At 39.9% G+C, this 20,636-nt stretch overlaps 2 protein-coding genes across 3 annotated transcripts in view; one reads left to right on the top strand and one right to left on the bottom strand.

The window, feature by feature from the left end:
• Nucleotides 1-1,462, top strand: part of LOC110959394 (phosphatidylinositol-binding clathrin assembly protein-like) — a 168,496-nt gene extending 167,034 nt beyond the window's left edge. The window contains exon 10 of the mRNA XM_051937310.1: nt 1,381-1,462. Within this exon, the coding sequence (XP_051793270.1) occupies nt 1,381-1,447 (67 nt within the window). The 3' untranslated portion in view covers nt 1,448-1,462. The remainder of the gene's footprint in view (nt 1-1,380) is intronic.
• Nucleotides 1,463-2,780: 1,318 nt separating this feature from the next.
• On the bottom strand, nt 2,781-20,554 carry f9b (coagulation factor IXb). Of its 2 annotated transcripts, XM_051937311.1 has the most exons (9): nt 20,436-20,554; nt 19,222-19,288; nt 8,325-8,491; nt 8,204-8,228; nt 7,990-8,103; nt 7,556-7,687; nt 6,051-6,466; nt 4,761-4,905; nt 2,781-4,528 (listed from the first exon to the last, which is right to left on the bottom strand). In XM_051937311.1, the coding sequence occupies exons 1-9, from the start codon at nt 20,490-20,492 to the stop codon at nt 3,969-3,971; spliced, it is 1,683 nt and encodes a 560-aa protein (XP_051793271.1). In that variant the 5' UTR covers nt 20,493-20,554; the 3' UTR covers nt 2,781-3,968. The 2 variants fall into 2 exon arrangements, with proteins under 2 accessions (XP_051793271.1, XP_022061928.1); XM_022206236.2 differs by lacking the exons at nt 19,222-19,288; nt 20,436-20,554 and adding an exon at nt 9,396-9,835.
• Nucleotides 20,555-20,636: the final 82 nt, after the last annotated feature.

Below are 20,636 nucleotides of genomic sequence, written 5' to 3' on the forward strand. Positions count from 1 at the left end.
GGTCAGTGTTCAGTTATGGCACTGGGTTGATCATTATGCTGCTGCCGCTGTTCCTGGGTCGCCTCCACTAGCAGCTCTTTTTTTTAGGGTCCAAGGCACCGACGGTGCCGAAGGACCCTATTGAAACCCTAGAGTTTCTTTATTTCTTCTTTACTCTTTTCCCGTCTTTTCAAACTCCACTTTGGCGGCCTTCTCATATCCCAAAACGCGTCAAACTTTGCATGCACATCAGGACTGGCGAAAAATTTAATATTTTTTGGGAGTTGTGCACGTGTGGCAAAATGGCTCCATAATGCCCCCTGTAAAATATAAAAAGTGGTCATTAGGTCAACTGCCACGATGTTTCATCTACAGCCATAGTATTTGGAGGGCATATGCAGCACATCAGGATACTCGAAAAAGTCAATCACGGCCACGCCCTAAACCCAACAGGAAGTCGCCATCTTGAATTAGCTGTAATTTTTTTTGGATTAACAACTTATCAGAGGTAAGTCCGAGAGACCTCAAATTTGGCCAGTATATGCAACAGTCCTTGCTGATGAAAAGTTCTCAAAATGCTCTTCAAAAGTCAAAGGGCGTGGCCATGGCAACTCCAAAAAATATTGATCCTTCGCCATCAAACAGGAAGTGGTGTCTAACTCTGCTGAACATGCTCCAATCTGCCTGAAATTTTACATGTATGATCAGAGTCCCGCCCTGACAACATCCATGTAGTTATATACATTCACAGTCATAGCGCCACCTTGTGGTATCAGGAAATACACATTTTTTTACACTTTGATGTACTATTGTCAGCAGGTTGATCAGATTCACCTTAAATTTGGTGACATAAGCCCAAACACGTTGATGATGATTCCCAGAAAAAAATGGTGAGTTGTCATCAAAGGGCGTGTCTGTGACGGCATGACGAATTTCGATGTTTCGCCATGAAAATTGAATTATTTATATCTCAGCTGCACGTGGTCAAAAGCTGCTTGCAGCTTTAATTTTTTTTTTTATTTTTTTTTTGCAGACGCACGATGACGTAAAATGTCCGTGCACTCGGTCAGAGGTGTTTGAAAAATGGAAATCAGGAAGAGCAAGGGTGGTGCGGAGAAGGCAAGAATTAAAAAGAGGAAAGCTCTGGAAACAGACGCAGCTGATAGTGCAGAAATTGGCAACTTTTTCACTAAAGCTCGCGGTTTGAAACGACAAATGAGGATGAGGAAACAAATACGGACTTTGTTGAACTTTGCAAACCATCATTCAAGTTAATTATCAAATTAATTAATTGTGTGTCATTGTGGTGTAAAACATAACGTTATATAATTTAAATAATAGTATGATGCGACCACATAACTGGGAAACTTTGTCCTGTAGCCCCTCAGAGTCAGAAGAAAGATCCAGCACCAAGCAGCAGCCAAGAGCCACAAGTCCAGAGTGGGAGGTAGGATTGTTCATTGAGTGAATATTATTAGAATGAATATAATGTAGAGTCTGGAGTAGACCTGCTCTATATGAGAAGTGCCCTGAGATGCGAGATGATTCAGCGCTACATGAATGAAACTGACCTGATGGCTTTGTAAAAAGGGGAGATTTGTGCTGAGAATTCTGACCATTTTATAAATGTGATTTAGTGTCAGAGGCAGAGCCAGTAGTGATGAGTGGATTACTGCTGTCAGTATGAAGGAACAGGTGAGCTGTTGGAACAGAGTGAACAAGCAAGCATTAGTTCCAATACTTTCTGTGCCCAAACGATAGTAGGGACACAATTTATTTTTTATCATTAAAAGATAGTAAATACACAAAGCCCACAATTGAAAGGGAATAGGATGAGATAAAAACATTTACTTTCATTTCTGATGTTGCCCAGTTTTAATAAAGCTCATGATACTTTCATAAAATGATGAAAGTGAATAAATGTCCTGTCCTGATTCTTTGTTTAAAGAAGGTTCTCTGGTAGGCTGCAGGAGACTTTAGTGTTTGTGTTGTGCTAGTTTGGTTTTTGTATGGTTTCATTTGTACGACTATCTTGAGGCCCCTCCATGTGGTTTAGTGAGGTTTTCTGTAACAGTTCTACAAAGCAACCAGCAGCAGAAGACAGTTTGAGAGTTTTTAGGAAGTTCTGGAGACCAGACTTCAGAGCAGCAGAAACATTTGTCAGCAGTTTGAGAAGGTGAGCTTCAGAGTAGAAATGAGAAGGAAATCTTCTTGACCCGTGTAGTGAGGTCCTGTACAAAGAGTTTGAGCAGGCTGTGAAGAGTCCTTTCAGTGTCTGCTGGTAGAACCAGCCGAAAGTAGAAAACTGGTTAAAACAAGGCAACAGGCAGAAAAACTGTTTGTGTTAGAGGTTCTGCTGCTCCACCAACAAGTAAACAAACAGTGATCATATCAGAGTTAATCCAAAGGAGGAGAACAGAGTCTGGACTGGGTTGTCTCCTCCAGATGAATTGTCAGTTACTCCAGACCGGACTGTCAATCAAGTAGCCCCGCCTCCTGGCTTAGCAAAACTTTAACACTCTATAAAAAATTCAATATTGATTTATTTTAAGATCGGCCACCTAATCTCTCATTTTGACCATAAAAATTAACGGAAAAAAATTCTATACAGTCTATGCACCATACTCTGTTTGGCTCCACACTTGCTGATGACCACTTCCGGTCTCAGAAAATGAAAAAAAACGACCTTATTTCGTTTTATTTTCTTATTATTGTAAATATACAATGAAAATCAAAGCATTTTAAAAAATTCATGAGCAAGTTATGTTATACTGTGAATAACAAACGTGCAGACAACAGGGCAATAATTATTCTTTATTCATGAGGATTAGATATCTGTGAACACTAATTTGCTTGATATTTGATATTGCAGAAAAGGACATTGTGATGTTGTAAAGAATAGTGTTTAAGATTAGCCCTTTAACTGATGTTCTCATATTTGTGAAATTTAAGTTGTGATGGAACTGTTTTCTTGCAGAGGAAAAAGAGATGATAGTGTTATTAGAAAGTGCAACACCTTTTATTTTATTTTTTTATATTTAATATTTTTATTTCATCTTTTATTTCATTTTTAAGGTTTGGATATCCTTGAACACTTATTTGAACATTATATAGATTCTGATATTGTTGTAAAGAATAATGTTGGAGATGTGCACTCATGTTGAAATAAATCCTCATTGTGAAGCAACCCTTACTTCCACTGAATTGGAAATATTTTAGAAAAACACACTGAATTACAAGACAAGGCTAGAATTACATGACTTTAATAGTAATAGGTCGTGATCTGAAGTGGGCCGGACTGAGGCATGAAAGTCCAGGGTTGAAAATGAGTCCCACTCCGGCCCTGATTAGCATCTACTGTCTTTGCATGACAACCTATCGCTGTTCGAGTCGCTGCACTTACAAAAGTAGGAATGTTTACTTTTCTATCACTGGTCACACCAAAATTCCCTAACAATTCATTTCAGAGATAAAATTGTACTTATAATTCGTGCCTTACAGTGAGTCTGATAGGCTTGTTTTGCACCATTGTTTTTGACACGAAAAAAGGAGAAAAAGTGTAATTGCACCCTATTTAGTTGTAGTAGTTTTGGGCCTCTGCCACGACTTACTGATTTGTTTATTTTAGTTCTATAATTTTCCTGATAGGACAAATCAAAATGTCTGTCATGAGAAATATATAAACTTACAGCTGTGAAATCATAGAACTTAACGATGCCCAGCAAATTTGACTGAATGAGTACTTTTTACGATATTTTTTTACAGAATGTAAGGAGCAGAACAGGGGGGACGCTGCATGGATACATTAGATGTAATGTTTGTCAGATTCCATCAGAGACATGCCAATACTAAGTTATTTTGAATGCATTCTATTGCAGAAATGGAAATAAAAATGTACATTTTCCCCACTTGATTCGATTTAGAAAAGATTTTCCCTTCTTCAATGACTAAGCTCAGCTGGTACTGTACGTTCTGTTGACAGCTCTGTGTCAGTTGGTTATTTGGATGCCTGTTGTCCTACTGATCCATGGGTAGTACTGTGACATTCGGGTGTAGATGCCGTACTTCCCATCCTTGGCACACTCCTCCCCCCAGCTGACAATGCCTGTCAGGAACCAAGTGCCTTTGTAATAGGTGGCGTGCGGCCCTCCGCTGTCCCCCTGGCACGAATCCTTCTGCTCATTTGAAAAGCCTGCACAGAACATAAAGCGTGTGATGTGGTCCCGGCTGCTCTGCTTGCACCGGGTCCGGTCCACGTAGGGGACCCCCAGCTTCTGGAGCTTGGTGGCCTCGAGGCCCAAGAACTTCAGTCGTCCCCAGCCGCTCACCAGGGAGGTGCTGGACTCCCTCAGGAGGCTCTGAATGAAGGCTTTGGGGCCCAGGCAGATGGGAGTCCGCTGGTTGGACAGTTCCACTGGGGTGGCGAGCTTCAGTAGTGCAATGTCGTGGTTATACGGTGACTTGTTAAAATTATACAAAGGGTGCATATACTGCTCTGCCACCACATGGTCTCGCTCTGGACCCTCATGCTCGGTTATATCATGTTCACCTGGAAACATAGATTAAATTTTATATATTAATACAGTCTAATGAACAGAAAAAAAGGCAATTTCTGCACCAGGAAATGTGTGTGATGGGTCTAATGTCTTCTTAATAAACAGTTTAAAAACTATTAAACATTAAAAGCATTCAGTAGCGCACTTTACTGGCATTGATTGTTTGAGAAATCTAGGTAAAAGAATTAATACAAAAGTATTCAGGTTGCATTTCTTTTCTCCTACCGGCTCTGACGAAGAAACCTTTTTTAGCCACATCAGCCTGGACCAGACAGTGGGCTGCAGTGATGACCCATAATTCACTGAGCAGAGATCCTCCACAGAACGGCTGAGCTCTCTGAAGGATGGCTGAGTGAGACATAAGGGCCACCTACAAACACAAACAGGAACACAAATACTTGAATAAACACAAATATGGCAGCACAAACACACAGTTACCTGAGGCAATGTGGCAGAACCCATTGTATCTTGCACATTTTGTCTCCTTTTACACATATGAATGCTCCCATTTTCTCAATCTCTCATCTCTAAACTCCTTGCTTGGATATTTATTATTTCTATTGGGTCCTCTTTGTCTGGTAAAAGTGATTTCCAGCAGTTTACTACTGCACACATTTTACAAAAGAATTTTCAAATTGGAGCAACCAAGGTAGCATTTCAACCTTCACACACCACACCCCAACCTGAATCTTACACTTCTAATGCAAATTGGTATTATCTTCCATTGGACAGAACACTGAGATTTCTCATGTGACGTAACTTGACTAATTTCCTCAGAATGACCAAAGTTCTCTTCAGAGTTACAGAAGATTCATATAATTTTCTGTATTAAATGGACTTTGGTTTTTAAACCTGGTGGAGTGGACTTTAAGTGAGTCTTAAGATGAAGTCCTGTTAATCAGTGGAGTCCATGATCAGACATCAGTCTTATTGAGCTCATATCTGCTGGAAAACGAGACTGAAGCGACAATTCAACCGGCCATAAGCAGCACCAGAGGCTCTAAAGTTCTTACAAATGTTAATAATTTGAAGTTTTAGTGTACCTACTTTCTACATTAAAATCTCCAGAATTCTGTAAGGTTAAAAAGACAAAAGACTGTCTGTGCAACCTAAAACATGAAATAAAAAACAAGATCTCGGTGATCATTTGCAGATTTTTGGGGTATTTCTTTATAATATATAATATATATAGGACTCCTGCAACAGCTCTGTCAACTAAAGACAAATGCATGTGTTTTTCTTCAGTTCCTTTCTTTATTCCATTTCCTCGGATACTTTCCTGCCTTCGTGGACTAGAAATACTGTAGACAGAGATTGGTAGGTTCATGCTTACGGACACATACATGCACTGGTGAAATACTTGTGCAGAAACTAATTTTTCTACATTATTTTGAAAGCAAAAAAAAAAAAAAAAGAGCATGTCCCTAAAAGCTTTACCACCTGATCCCATCCCAGCTGTCACCATCATCAGTCTCCCTCCATCCCATCCTCCTCTTTCCATTCTACATCCAGTACCTGCCAGGGTATCTCTCCAGGAATGGCCGTATCGCCTCCCACAATCCTCTGGTCATCATTTTCTTTAGCGAAGATGGTGGACATTGTGGGGAAAGCCCAGGATGGCATCAGCGACTTCTCCGTGGGGGATTCGGTGACACTTCTTGCCTTCCTCACAGAGGTGTCTGAATCCGACTTCACTGAATGGACATCCACTGCAGAGGCCTGAGAGATGTTTAATGCATCTGTATAATTCACAGAGGAGTCGAGGTAATCATAAAACAGTGGTATTTCCTCATCATAGTAGTCATCTGCAAGGGCGTCGCTGGAATTGTGTTTGGTTTCGAAGGAGCGTGTTGTGTTTGATGATCGGGGGCTTAAGAAGGTCCTGGTGACGGATCTGGAGGGCAAGATGACGCGACCACAGCTGAAGGGCGCTGAGGGACAATACAGGCAAAACAAAAAGGGACGTGTTCAAGTTCTGTCTCTCAGACTGGGATTGCAATATCTGAAAACAGTCCAGTATTGTTCATGTGCCAAGATGCATGATTGCCATTTCACAAAGCACATTCAGAAATCAATATTTTAGAATTTCAAGAATCTAGAGGAGGAAAAGATGAAAATTTGAATATGTGTAATTCACTGTCATGGAGCCCACAGGTCTCTAACTGACTAATTTATTTAGATATATAGAGAAAATGGCAGGCTCACTCTTCTACGTCACTCTTCTCTTAAGCAGCTGCAGATTAATATGTTCGCTTAAGCTATAATGACTGTTTCTTGTGATTAAGGTCAGTGCAACCTGAGGTCAGATGAATCTCATTAAATGTGAGCAGCGGTGTGAGTATCGCTTGCATGTAGGCTGGTCTTCAAGTTGGTTCTCGGTGTGTTGAATCTGTCAGCAGAAATCATTAATTATGTACTTTCCCTGACAGCTATGAACTGCAACACACAGAGCACACGGGCCAGTCTGCGATGCCTTTAAAGGACACCAGTGAGATGGATAAGAGATGGAACACGAGGAGTCCAGCTGTCTGTCGCATTGCTGCTGGAAAGATTGTTTTTATATTTCTTGAAGGCTCATATTTTCTCAAGTCCATCTGAAAAATGGTCAGATTTCTTTTTTCTGCCTGCTTTATTTCTCCTGTCTAACGTTAGTTTCAAATACACTTTGGAAAGCATTTTTTTCTGTAGATGTTTTCTTGCATCATTAACATCAGCAGTGTGTTTGGAAGGATAATTTTAGGCCTTGTGTTTTGTTTTAGCAAAGAGAAATATATATAACCCTATTTTGAAGTCCTGGTTTGTAACTATCTGTACAGTAGCTAAAACCAAAATTAAATCTGGGAATCTAAAGCCAGTCAAAACAATTTGAAAAGGTGATGAAAGAGATTTGTAATTGATGTTTTGTGCAGTTGTGATTTCATGTTTTCATTGTAATGCTTTCCGCGCCAAGAAATGCAAAATACTAACAAAAAGACCTGAACGACCACTTTGCTGAATGGTGGTTTATAATTTTATTTTACCTGTTGGTTCACAGCTCTTCTTGTCTGTGCCGAGTCTATAACCAGCAGCACATTGACACACAGCTCTGTCCACTTGCATCACACAGAAATGGGAACACCCACCGTTGTCGACTGAACACTGCTTGCTCACTTCTAAAAAAGAAAAAAAAAAGAAGAAAAGAGAATCCATGTTTTTCGTGTGTTGTCCTTGATCACCTTTGCACTTTGCAGGCCCTTTTCCTCCACCTCCTTACGGTTACAACCAGCACTACAGCTAACCACATGAACATGGCTATCTCAACCATTACAACAACTACAGCCTGTTTCAGAGCAGGACTTTTGACATCCCCCAGCTCTGCCAGGAGCTACCTGAATTACCAACAAAGAGACGATAACAATCTTGGTTATAGTTTGTGTCCCTCTCTGTCACCACAGAGAAAGCCTCTCTTGCTCACCGATCTCACAGTTCTTCCCGCCAAAGTTTGGTTTGCACCAGCAGATGTAAGAGCCCACTCCATCCTGGCACTGACCTCCATTCTGGCATGGTTGTGGGTCACACTGGTCACCATCTGCACACAAGCACAAAGCATGCATACACTACAGATTTACAGGTGATTGTGTGATTTAAATTATGAGGGAACTTGAGAACGGCTCTCTCATTTGTCGTACCAATGTAGCCGACCCAGAATTCCATCTGAAAGAGAAAGATTAAGGACAAACCTCAGAGTATTGCAATCATAAACACTTTATTAAAGCAGGATAATGGAAACTGTGTGTTTGCATAACTTACAGTTTTCTCATCATTCTCAAACACCTCTCTGGCCTCCTCGTATGAGCAGGTTTCCTCTTTACACTCCCTCTCCAGGTTGTCTTTGTGAAGAACTTCTTCGAAGCCGCTGTTGTACCTGCGAAGGCGACGCAGCACCGTGTGTGCCGTCTGCTGGGACACGAACACTCCTGAAAGGGTAACAAAAGGCAGGGGAAGTTATTTTAAATGCACATAAGAACTCCTAAGTGCTACTCTCAAGTCTGAATCAGTATATGTTACTTTAACACAAACAGAACCCGAGTAATCATGTTTCAGCTGATCACTTGACACCGCTGTGGGTATCAGGATGTTCCATCATAAATCTCTAACAGATGACACTGGGACATCTGACCTAACTTACATTTAATCTGCTTTTGAGGGCGTACTCTGCAGCTTCATGTCCACATTGTATCTGCTTAGGCAAACCTGATCTCACCGACTTGATAGGCAGCATCATCTGAATGGCCTCACACAGTGCAAGTAATCTTACAAATAACCACCAGTTACTCTACACAAGAAATTTTTTCACGTTGTTCTGTGGCCAAATGTGTCTATGTTGTCAGCTGACCCAGTATATTGTCCAAATAATTACATTACTTTCTTTATCAGAGGCGAAACATAATCATTAACATCAGTGGAATGCGTGTCAGATTTCGCCAAAATGTTCATCCTAATCTGGACTCTGGAAGTGGTTTGATGTTGTATATTCAAAGAAACCAATATGGTATACAAGAGACAGAGTGTGGCTACATGCACTGTATGTTTTCTAATGCTTAAACTCTCTGCTAAAGGAGGCACAATTACCCATATTTTGAAGAAGCAATCTTTTTTCAGCCATGAAAACTTCATTAGAATCACATTTCTTCACAGCAAAGATGACCACAAACCTTCAAACTTAAAAAACGTATTTTCTAACAACTAGCAAACCACTTAAAGAGTTGAGGTCAATGACTGAGCTTTTAAAAATGTTCCAGTGGTCAGCTGACTGAACATCAACCTGTTCCTATCGTTTTCAGCTCTGAATTTTGCCTGCCTCGCTCCGCTGTCGTTTACCTGTGTTTTCCTCTGTGAGTTCAGCAAGCAGTCCATGCATCTCCAGCCATAAACCGGCAACGAAAACCAGCATACAAACTCTAGACATCTTGCTGTTGTCAGCTCCCCGTCTGATTTCGACAAAGCGATGCCGGGAAAAAGACTAATCCACCACTCCAAAGTACAGCAACACAATGTTTACTCACCTGTGTGTCCACAGAGTGTGTGTGAGTGAGTATTTGTTCAAATTTGTGTGTGCAAGTGAAAGAAAGAGGGACTAGAAAATGAAATGGACCAAAGTGTGTGAGATATACAGAATGTGAATATGTATGAAAAAGAAAACCACAGAATGAATCATTTGGAAAAGCAGGAGATTTTATTCGGTCAAGTTAGGCTGAAGTTGAGCAACATCAAATATTGACTGTTGACGAGTCAGGATAGTTTGGACGTTGTGGGTGCGTGCGTGGGTGTGTGTGTGTGCGTGCGTGCATTTGTGCATACGTGCGTGCGTGCATGTGTTAACGTTACCAGCTGTCTTGTCCGATAAGCAGCTTTTTGCAGCATGGGTTACTGAAGGGCTTCAAATAGGGAAAAAACACACATATGTCAGTACTTCTATACTTCTGAGGAACTTCATCATCATAGCTGTAACTCCATCACAAGGGTCAATAAACAGTTGGGGGACTTTTGAAGTCCATGGGATATATCGTAATAAGATCATTTTATGTGTGGTTTGTGATGATGAAGATACAGAACAATAGAAATGTGTGACAAAAAGTCATACTGTAAATATTATAGGGACCCCTCTGTGAAAATTTCACAAATCATATTTTCAGGTAGTTCACGTCTTTTTAAGAGGAGACAAGCTTCCCTGTAATTCACAACATAGTCTGACTTACTAGAATGTAGACTTCAGGTATAAGTCTATCATTTCCATCACACATTTCACACAGCTTTCTCCTCCCCCTAAACTATTTGTACTCATCTGTATGTTCCTGCTCACAAACTGCAAACAACAAAAGCCTTGGAGTTGCGACCAACACACTGCAAATAGTGAGTTTTACCGAGAATTCACAATAAAAACAAGCCTGCTTGGTTCGTTTTGTGAGTCTGCCATTTTAATGACAGCGCTTGCGTTCCATGAAAACGACCCCTCTGTCACTACTTAGCAGGGGCACCATCACTGCATCCTGGGCTAAACTCTGCTCAAAGCAGTTGTAATTGGTTGAAATAAATACAAACAAACCATTCTTGCTATGGCAGAATGATAATGAGGTGCAGTCAGAGTGTTCTCCGGCTGACACAGCACTGTGAAGACAGGTCTGGCTGAGCGAAACGATTCACACTCAGACAATATTCAATTTTCAACTCATTTCTGTTAGTGCTTCAATCAGACTATTCTTCAATACATCATGCTTTTCACAGCTCTGAAACAAAACTTAATACTCAGAACTGAGAATCAAAAAGCCCACATACTTATACATACAGATGGGTAATGCTTCAAATTCTATCACCAATTTCTGATTAGGCAGCTGTTACTGTAAATCTAAGCAGACAAATCAGATTCACGCCACCGAGATGCAGCAAAAGAGAATGAAATGCTAACAAACATTCCTCAGCAAGTGCTGTAATTTACAGTGTGGCAAAAAGCAGCCGATCTCCAAGCTCGATGGCGAGTATTGAAGGCTGTTTGATTAGAGTGTGAGTTACAAGGGGCGTGGCTGTGGACAAATCACTTTGACTGACAGCCAGGTCTGCCGGCTTTGAGCCAACAGCTTCTTACCAGCAGCAGCCTTGTAGTGATTTATTTCCCGACGGTGATTTAAATGGCGCGAAGGAGGGTTTCATCCCTCCTCCTACTGCAGCTCATGCTAGGGTTTACGTTCATCCCCAATCTGGATTCCATAGCAGGAACAAAACAATGAGGGAGGATGACAATTAGCATGTTCCCCACCCCTTTACTAACAGTTACGATTAGATTGCTCCCTGCTGATTAGTGTCCCAGGACTGGATGGCTTCAGTGCTGTGAAGAAGAGCTCAGCGATGGGGGAGGGGACCGCTGACATCCAGCGTCTCAGATGTAAATGAACAAAGAGGGGCAAGAAATAGGGGGTAAAAACCAAGAAAATGGGGGGAAACTTGCACTCAGTGTTCATTATCTCCTCTAGCTTGTGCACTGTTATTTTCTATTATTTGAATCTTTGCTTGTAAATGAGTATTTATACAACCTTAAGTCTTTATTTTGATGCATGAACAGTAAAATTTGAAGTGAAAATGGGCAAAAATACAACCAGCATAGTTAATGAGCTAATTTTGTATGAAGTGAAGTCAACTGATGGGGACAGGAAACAAGCCTGTTAAGTTTGTGTCACTCACAATGAAGTATATGGATTGTGTATAGTTTATTTGTCTCATTTCAACATTTAACAATATTTTTCCTGCCTTGGTTTTCTTTCTCAAGTTTTTGGAGAATATCGTCACGTAGGTTTGGGCCTGCTCCTCAGTGAATCATAAAGATTAACCATTGTTTAATTTGGACTTGAACTCACAGTGCTCCATTTGGTCACTGAGCTTGGAGGTGTAAATACAGCGACAGTGGAGTGATGAAGACTCCTGGTCCTAGGATCACGTCAACTTCACGTCACCCCTTTTATCAATTATTACTGAAGTGTCCTCTCTGCTCCAGCTGTGTAATCATACAGCTTTACTGTTAGTGGGTGACTCATGAGGTCAACGTCCCTCAGCGACATCGAATGGTGGGCAGCTGACCTCAAACCACCTCACTAGTGCAGAGGAATTATTATGACTGACAGGTTACAGAGAAAAATTGGAGGGCACAGTGACTTGGTGGTTAGAACCGTCGCCTTGGAGGTAGAAGATCCCCAGTTCATATCCTGACCTGAGATCTTTCTGCATGGAGTTTGCATGTTTCTTCCTGTATATGTGTGGGTTTTGTCCAGCTGCCTCCCACAGTCCAAAAACATGCTGAGGTTAACTGGTGATTCCATAGGTGTGAGGGTGATTGTGATTGTTTGTCTCTATGTGTGGCAATTGATGGACTGGTGGCCTGTGCAGGATTAGCCTAGCTTAGCTAGACTTTGTATTCCCGTTATAAGGGATATACGGGAATACGGTCTAGCCCTCCTCCATTGACACATTTTGACAGGTTGTCAAGCTCCGAGCAGATCAGACCGAACCAATCAGAGCACCAGAGGCGGGAGTTAACGATGCGTCATCTTCAGGGCCGAGATTACCCATCTAACACCTGTGCACCTCCCGCATACAAACGAAATGGCGACCGCAACAGAGCGAGGTTTCTCTCGTGCGCTTTTCTCCGTTTTGCACGGGCTGAATTTGTCCTTAAAACTGGTGGCCATAACTGTTTGGACTACTACTTCTTCTTCTTCTTTTAATTCCGGCAGGCTGTACGATAGAATGCGTAATGCTGCCCTCCACTGTTGAAAGGGAGAGCTTAGATTTTCCTCAGGACCCCTGTACGGCGAAGGAAGCTGTTAAAACTACAAAATATCATGGCGGAAAGGCAGTTGTTAGGTCGCTTAGTGATTGCGTCACACATGCGTTACGCTAATTGGCTCCCTCCAATTCAAGCTGTGATCGGTAGTCCCGCCTCTGGGCTAGATTTGGTTCAATGGAGCAGTTCCAGACTGACTTTATGTGTATTTGTAATACACAATATAAAGGCTGTCTGGTCCCCAGGCAAGTGCAGGATGCCCCTAATGAGGATTAAGCGGTGTATAGATAATGGATGGATGTGTTTGAGGTTTGACAGGTTGTCCTAAATTGGCTACAAGCACATTGTTTGCACCACAACAGGAAACAGAATGTTTCAGAAGGAAACATGAGGGGTTGATGAAGTGGAATCAAAGCCACAAATCAAGGGCCAGAGTATAAGATTTCACTGTGTTCAAATGTTAAAGATCTTCAAAAAAAAAATCATCAAGAGAAGACAGCATTTGGAGGCAGCAAGATTTATTGTCGACAAAAATCCAGGAGTAGTTCTTAGCAGTGATTGACACCCAAAGAAATACTAGAGATACTGAGCTGTGCATCGTCTTTTACACTGAGAGTTGGTCATTTTCCCACGCCTATAGGGTGTATGATAGGAGTGACAGTTTTGATGCCATTATACTTTTCTAAATCTATTGGTCAGATCATGATGTCAAGTAATCATATTTCACCTCAAGATCACTCCCTACAGAGGACATGCATTGAGTTATCATTAGGTCATGTTTTACAGAGAACATGCCCAGACATTTTCAGACTTTGCCCTGTTATTTTGAAACAGATGTCTTGCATATTATACCTTTATGTACTGCTATGTTTCTGATACACCTCTTTTAAAAGTTATATTGCTTTAAGTTTACACCATTATGTTTTGAGTACACTACATATCATTTTCTACAAAGCATGCATCTTTACACCAAAGTCACAGGTTATACTTTATGATCTTCCAGCTGTGTGTGTGTGTGTGTGTGTGTGTGTGTGTGTGTGTGTGTGTGTGTGTGTGTGTGTGTGTGTGTGTGTGTGTGTGTGTGCTCAGGTGCTGGCTCTACTTGTGGGGACCAAATGTCCCCACAACTGTAGGAAAACCGAAAACAATGTCACAATGTCACAAGTTTAAAACGTGTTTTCTTGGCCATGTTGTTGTTACTGAAAAAAGTAAAAGTGCAAAAACGTTTCTTTAGGGTTAGCCATTGTTTTGGTCTGGGTTAAGGTTAAGGTTAAGGTTAGGGTTAGGGGTTAGGTATGAATGGGAGTCAATGGTAAGTCCCCACAGGGATATAAGAACCAGACATGGGTATGTGTTTGTGTGTGCGTGTCCTCCACAGACACACACCGTACCATCAAAACATTAGTGATAACTAGAACCTTCATCATTATGTAGTTCACACACGTCTTGACTCTATTACTTTAACAGCATTTGCCATAATTATATCATCTTTTACATTTAGTATATCAAACTCAAAAAAAACATTACACTACAGGGGGTCAAATTAAACACCAATGAGCTGGATTCTTCATCTGTCATTGTCTTATTTATGAAGATTTAAATCTGACACTCAAAATAGGATAAAAAAAATGTTTTTTCACAATTAGAACTGAATGAATAAATATAGGCAACACGTTGTAAAGGCACTGAGTGAATCAGAGACCAATAAATATTTAAAAATACTTGATTCTAGTTGCATCAAAAGTCACTAATGGCTCAATTTAGTCGGAAATAAATTGTACCATTTCTGTGCACTGCACCCTGTAGGTAGCTAATAGAACATAATTTGTTTCTCCTTTCTGTAAAACTATTTAGTTGTATCTCCCTATAGTCATCCTCTCTCCACTGCACCTTCATTTAAGCACCAGTAGGAACCAGTGAGCACTTTATTTGGACTTGATTCATACAGAAAAAATATGTATTAATCACTACTGCAGCTATACTTAAAGGCAATAGGTTACCTTTCAGTTTGAATGAATTCTTCAGTTTTCTGCAGGCATTTTATCGGAGTGGGCTCTGCTGATGGGAATATGAGTGGACTTATGTGGCACTTTTTGTTCCAGTAGAGCAGCTGGTCCCAAATCAGTAATCCTCGAGAGGAGGCTCTGGCAGCAGGCCAGCTGGGCTTTGGTCTGCTGGTTCGTTTAGTAGCTTGAGTCAAAAAGCCACTACGACTTGTCATCACAGACGAGTTACACAAGAGTTGGACAAACTCGTCATACGAGATTCACCAGCTTGGTAGAAAAGGGTCAGTCAGGGAAAATAAACCTTCAGCGAAACAGTGACACAGTTTTTGCCCCTGGATGACGTTTCGTTGAGGCAAATAGTTCTTTTCAAAATTGTCAGTGCATAGGGATGCAGTGGAGCGGAGGTAACTTAGAGAGGAAGCGGCTCCAGACAGGCTTTTTGAGGAACTTAAATTAGAGTCACACGGCCTGAGGAGTTCTTTTTTGGTAACTCAGAAGATTAACGTTTTTAAAAGTTACTTTAACTAAAAATTGTATATCACTCAAAATAAAAAAAAAATGTTTTGATGATCAAAAACAAGCTAGTGGAGAAACACATGGAGTATTGAATAATAAAATTGATTCTTTGCAAAGATATAGCAAAAGAAAAACTCATCCGGATCAGTTTGGATCCATATTGTGCATCAAAAGATAAAAAAAAAAAACAGTATGTAAAGATAAATTTTGTACATTCCTCAGCCTCAGCTTGTATTCTGTTCTGTGTGCCTAATTTCTACACACTTTGTGATTTGTTACAATTATGCACACATGACCCTGCTTACCAAATGAGGATATCTAACTTAAAATTAGTCTGTACACCGCTAAAGGCAACAGCTGAACACTTGTACTTACCTTAATGTATCACAAAAAACAAAAAAATTAAAGAAAAAAGAGAAACAGTTCACAGTCAGCTAAAGTCTACTCTTGCTTCATGATTAGTCTTTAAGATTTCATGAAACGAACACAGCGTACATCATAAAACCTTTTTAAAGCACTGCAACAACCAAGTGTGAAGAAGCCATGAAGAGGCTCCGTTCTGTCTTTACCACATGAACACCACCACATTATTCTGAAAATTTAAGACACAAACAGGAATTCAATAGGAACTGACAACGAAACAGCACAAGATGAAGGAGCCGCTATGCACGTCAGACTCAAAAACTGCTAAAACACCAATTCAGTCACACATATTGCTTGCTTGCAGAGTTGTACAAAACGTGAGGAGGACAAAACATTATGCTGATGAAAAAAGCTCTGGAAAAACAGGAAGCCATTTACCATCTCTAAAAGGAACAACATAACATAACAAAAGTAACAAGGGAAAAAGCTGGAAAGTAAAGATTCAAACAATTACCTCAAACACTTACACCATATTGATAGTGTCCAGCTGCATTGTGCTGCCTTGAGAACAGACTGTTCCCCTGCTTCTCTCCCAGTAAACTCATTTATATAGACTGAGGCAGCCTGCCCTCTTAATTCAAACTGACCAATCAGATCACGGCTACTGAGGGGCGTTGGCAAAGTTAAAAGTGGCAACGATTCTTTTCATGAAAATGCCTTAATTTATGGTTCCACAATCAGTCATCAACACTGATCCTCATCAAAATTTACAAATTTGGCAGCCTACTTTTGTATTTCCTTTAATTACAGCGAATTTCATTACATATCTATTGTCCAGTCAGATCTGAGACCCCAACTACTTCACGAACACATGAAAGATCATCTGTTGCTTTCAGTTTCATATGTTGGTACTGAGCTGGGTAAAAAGGCTTTTTTTTATTCTGCACCATCTGCCTGGAATATGTTGCAGAAAGACTTCAGATTAACTGAGTTAATCTCATTGAGATCCTTTAAATCAAAACTGCAAGTTCTTGAGGCCATTTCCACAACTTGTACTTGTTTTTCATAACTTGTTTGTAAATTTAATTATTGTTGTTCTTTTTATTTATTTTCTTTTTCCTTCGTATATTAATCATGTCTTAAGTGAGTGATTTTATAACTGTTTTGTATTTGCTGCTGCCTATCTTGGCTAGGACTCCCTTGAAAAAGAGGTTCTTAATCTCAGTGGGATCTTTCCTGGTTAAATTAAAAAAAAAATTAAAAAGAGTTCCTTGTAGGGCGACTTCCCCTTTAAGAGTCAGAACAAGATGGCTTCCTCAAGGGACAAACTCTGACAGGTGATTGCTTTGAAAACTAAATATCTTTTTGATATGTTGTTTGTTTATGTATGATTTATATCCACCTTTTTGCACCAAAGGCCTGTATGAAGTCAGGTAAGGAGCTTCCTAACACGATTCCACACAGACTTTAAAAATGAGTCTCTAGTAAACCTCTTTATTCTCACCTTTAAAAAAAAAAAAAAAAAAAAAAAAAGCCCGCTGCAATTGATTTGGGTTGTTTTACAGTTAAAAATCCCACCACTGTTTTAAGACATCTGCATAAAGAAGGTTGTTTAGGTGCAGAAACAAACTAAACTGGATGTTTTTTGAGCAAGAAACTGCTGATGAGACATACAGCTGCTTCATGTAGGTTAACAGAAGAAAACTGAATTTATCTCGGACCCAACTTCACTCTGAACAATTTCTCAGCAACAAACTAAAGTCTGTCGCATGGTCCCATCAAACTGACTTAAACTAAATGGAGGTTCAGTTACAAAAGAGTAGAATAATATGATGGAACATAGGATTTTATACTTTCTTTAAATTCGTCTTAGAAAATAAGATTCAAAGATACAATTATTCCTGCACGATACTTGCAGGTTTCAGTAATGAGTGACACAGATGATACCATTGTTTCTTCAAAGGTGAATGACAGCGGTGTTGTGGGAAAACAGTGGTTGTTTACAGTATAATCATGCCTTAAGAAGCAATTTTCCTCCACAAATTGATTAAATGATCAATGAAGTGATTCATTTGCATGGCGTTAGACTGCTGAGTTTGCACGAGGATCTGCATTTATTGGACAGAAGACAACCTCAGGTATATGGTGACCTTCCTTAAGCCGATAAAATGTGCAACCTTCAGTTTTTGTGCCCGTAAACATGTGAGGTTGTAGCAATTGTGTGTTTCTTTGTTCAGTCCAGGATCATTTTCTAACGAGGTTTCATAAAGCTCTAACAAATGGCCTCACTGACAGCTAATCTACTAATGCTTGTTTCTGTAGATCCCTTATTATGAGAACTGCGTCTGTGTCGCCATATTGTGGAAAATCTTCACTTGCTTACTGTTGTTGCTCTTAAAGAGATAACCCTCAACTACTTAGCTGCTTGAAAAGGGCTGAAGAACATTTGGGTTAAAACCTTTTTGTGAAGAACTCCTTCATAATTACAGAGAGACTTGCAGCCTTTTATTAATGATTATTGATATTTGTAACTGCAGATAGTGAGGTCATGTTTCTTCTAAGTCATCAAGTCTGAAGTTACACTGAAAAATATTTCAGCTGTAATTTTCTTAACAATTTGCGGTTGTTTTACATATTCCCTCTGCTTTTCTAAATTGTGGATAATAACTAGCAAAATCACAAAAAAGGTTTAATGTACATGTTGACTGTAATAAACCAGATCAAAATTGTAAACAATGCCAATATCAAAAGTCAACATTTTTATAAACGGTGATTATTTCTTCTACACAGGTTGATCATAAAATTCACATTTTAAAACAGCACTTAAGTCGGAAAGTCTTTTGCAAAAAATACAATTTTAAGGGAAAATAATGCATATTAAGGATTAAAAATGGTTAAATATAGTTAAGTGTATGTATATTTATGTACCATAAATCTAAACAAACCAAATGCACCGAAAGGCCATTTTGAGCTGCATTCTTTTAAAAAAATAAACTCAGAAATTCAGAGAAAACAGGTTGCAACCTGCCCAGATCCAGAGGTCCAGTTGGAAAACAACAACAACAAAGTAACTGAGAGCACTGTACATGTATATATAACTAATATTTGCAGTTATTTGAAAGAAAATGAGTGTATTTTAAGAACTGATAAAGTTAAAAAAAAACAGTTGTTTTACAGATTGTCTCTGTTTTATTTAGTTGCAGATAATATCTAAGGAAATCACGGTAAAAAGTATAATTTACATGTTGGCAATAACAAAAAACAAACAAAACAACAACAAAAACCCCACAATCAACTGAAAAATATAGTTATTCGGTTCTACTTTCACAATTTTGTATTGTTACAGTATTCCAACATTTTTAACATGCTTTTTCTGGGGCATTCTTGCTGCCAGATTTTCATCCCCTCTTTTTTTTAAACTGATTTTCTTTTTCAATTTTTTTTATTTTACAGTGTGAATGAATCAAGGGTTGTGAGGTTAGTTGCTCACCATCAGCTTTAATGGCCACGTATGTACATGACATACAAGGAATCTGATTTCGGCTGTTGGCATCCCCCTAGGAATGTGGAAAAGAATAATGAAAATAAAGAAACTATAGAAAGAAGAACAGGGAAAAATAGTGCTAATACAAATAAATAGAACACAATATATACAGATATTTACAAGCTAGAAAGAAATAAATACAGTAGTGCAACATGATAATTGCATGATAGTGCAAAAAGCAGAGAATGCTGTTCATAGTGCAAAAAGTACTTTAATAAACCTCAGTAAAAAAAGTAGTCACAAATAGACACTTAAAGGCATTATGGAGGATGTTTTTTTTGTTTAATTTGTCTGATTCACATAAAATGAATATACTGATCTTTAGTGGACTTGTATGTATGGTCTCTAATAGAATAAAAAATTTTAAAAAATAACTGTGGACATGGCAGGACATCAGCCAATCAATGCGCTCGGACCGAGGCGTTTGGTTTGCTCCCTTTCCTGTCAATCAAAAATCTTCCGGCTCAGGCCCAGTTACGTAGATTACGTACGCCTTGGACTTACGTGTTTTCTGTATGTGTTGCTTTGGTATAGCTTCGTAGTTAGCTGGCGACTTGTTTTGCTCATCTTTTTTTACATAATGGCAGATAAAGATCCAGGGGGACCCAGCCGTAAAAGACAACTTCACGAGTCCTACGCAAGTTTCTGGAGGGGGGCGTTTCTTCGTAAATGTTAAGAGGGGGGAGGTTAGAGGGGGGGGGGGGGGGGGGGGGGTGAGGGAGAGGTTGTATGTGCGCATGCGAAATTAAATCTCCTTAATGCCTTTAATAATAGGTAGTGTCTACAGATACGGACCCGTACCCGTAGCCTGTGGGCTACGGATACGGCACTTTCCATAGCAACAACCTTAATAATAAGCTATGCAGCTAAGCCTGCAGTTACACCAATCTGACGTAACATTATGACCACTGGACTAATATTGTGTTGGTGTTTTTTACGCTGCTAAAACTCCTCTAACCCAGGACACAGGACCTCTAGGGATTGTGGTAGTGAATTCTGTGCGTTGCAGGATGGTATAACAAGATGATCAGTGTTATTCAATTCACCTGTCAGTGGTCATAATGTTGTGGCTGAAAATAAGAGAAGGTTCCATTGAGCTGTTAAAGTCATTAGAATAAATAAATATTTTATCTCCGTCATGAAATTAATCACATACTCACATGATCTCCAGTTATGTGGAGTCGTCCTCGTCTCGTTCGTGCATATTTCCCCCACATCTCTCTTTGTCTCAGTGCGCGCGCGGAGTTTTCATGCGCGTGCACGTGAGCATGCTGCGCCCGCGTCCTGCCGCCGTGTGGTTGGTCCCTTCAAATCGAGCCGAGCCGAGCTGAGGGGAGGCAGAGAGGGACAGGAGGGACCAG

This window comes from Acanthochromis polyacanthus, chromosome 17 (genome assembly GCF_021347895.1).
Source record: "Acanthochromis polyacanthus isolate Apoly-LR-REF ecotype Palm Island chromosome 17, KAUST_Apoly_ChrSc, whole genome shotgun sequence".
NCBI lineage: Eukaryota > Metazoa > Chordata > Actinopteri > Pomacentridae > Acanthochromis > Acanthochromis polyacanthus.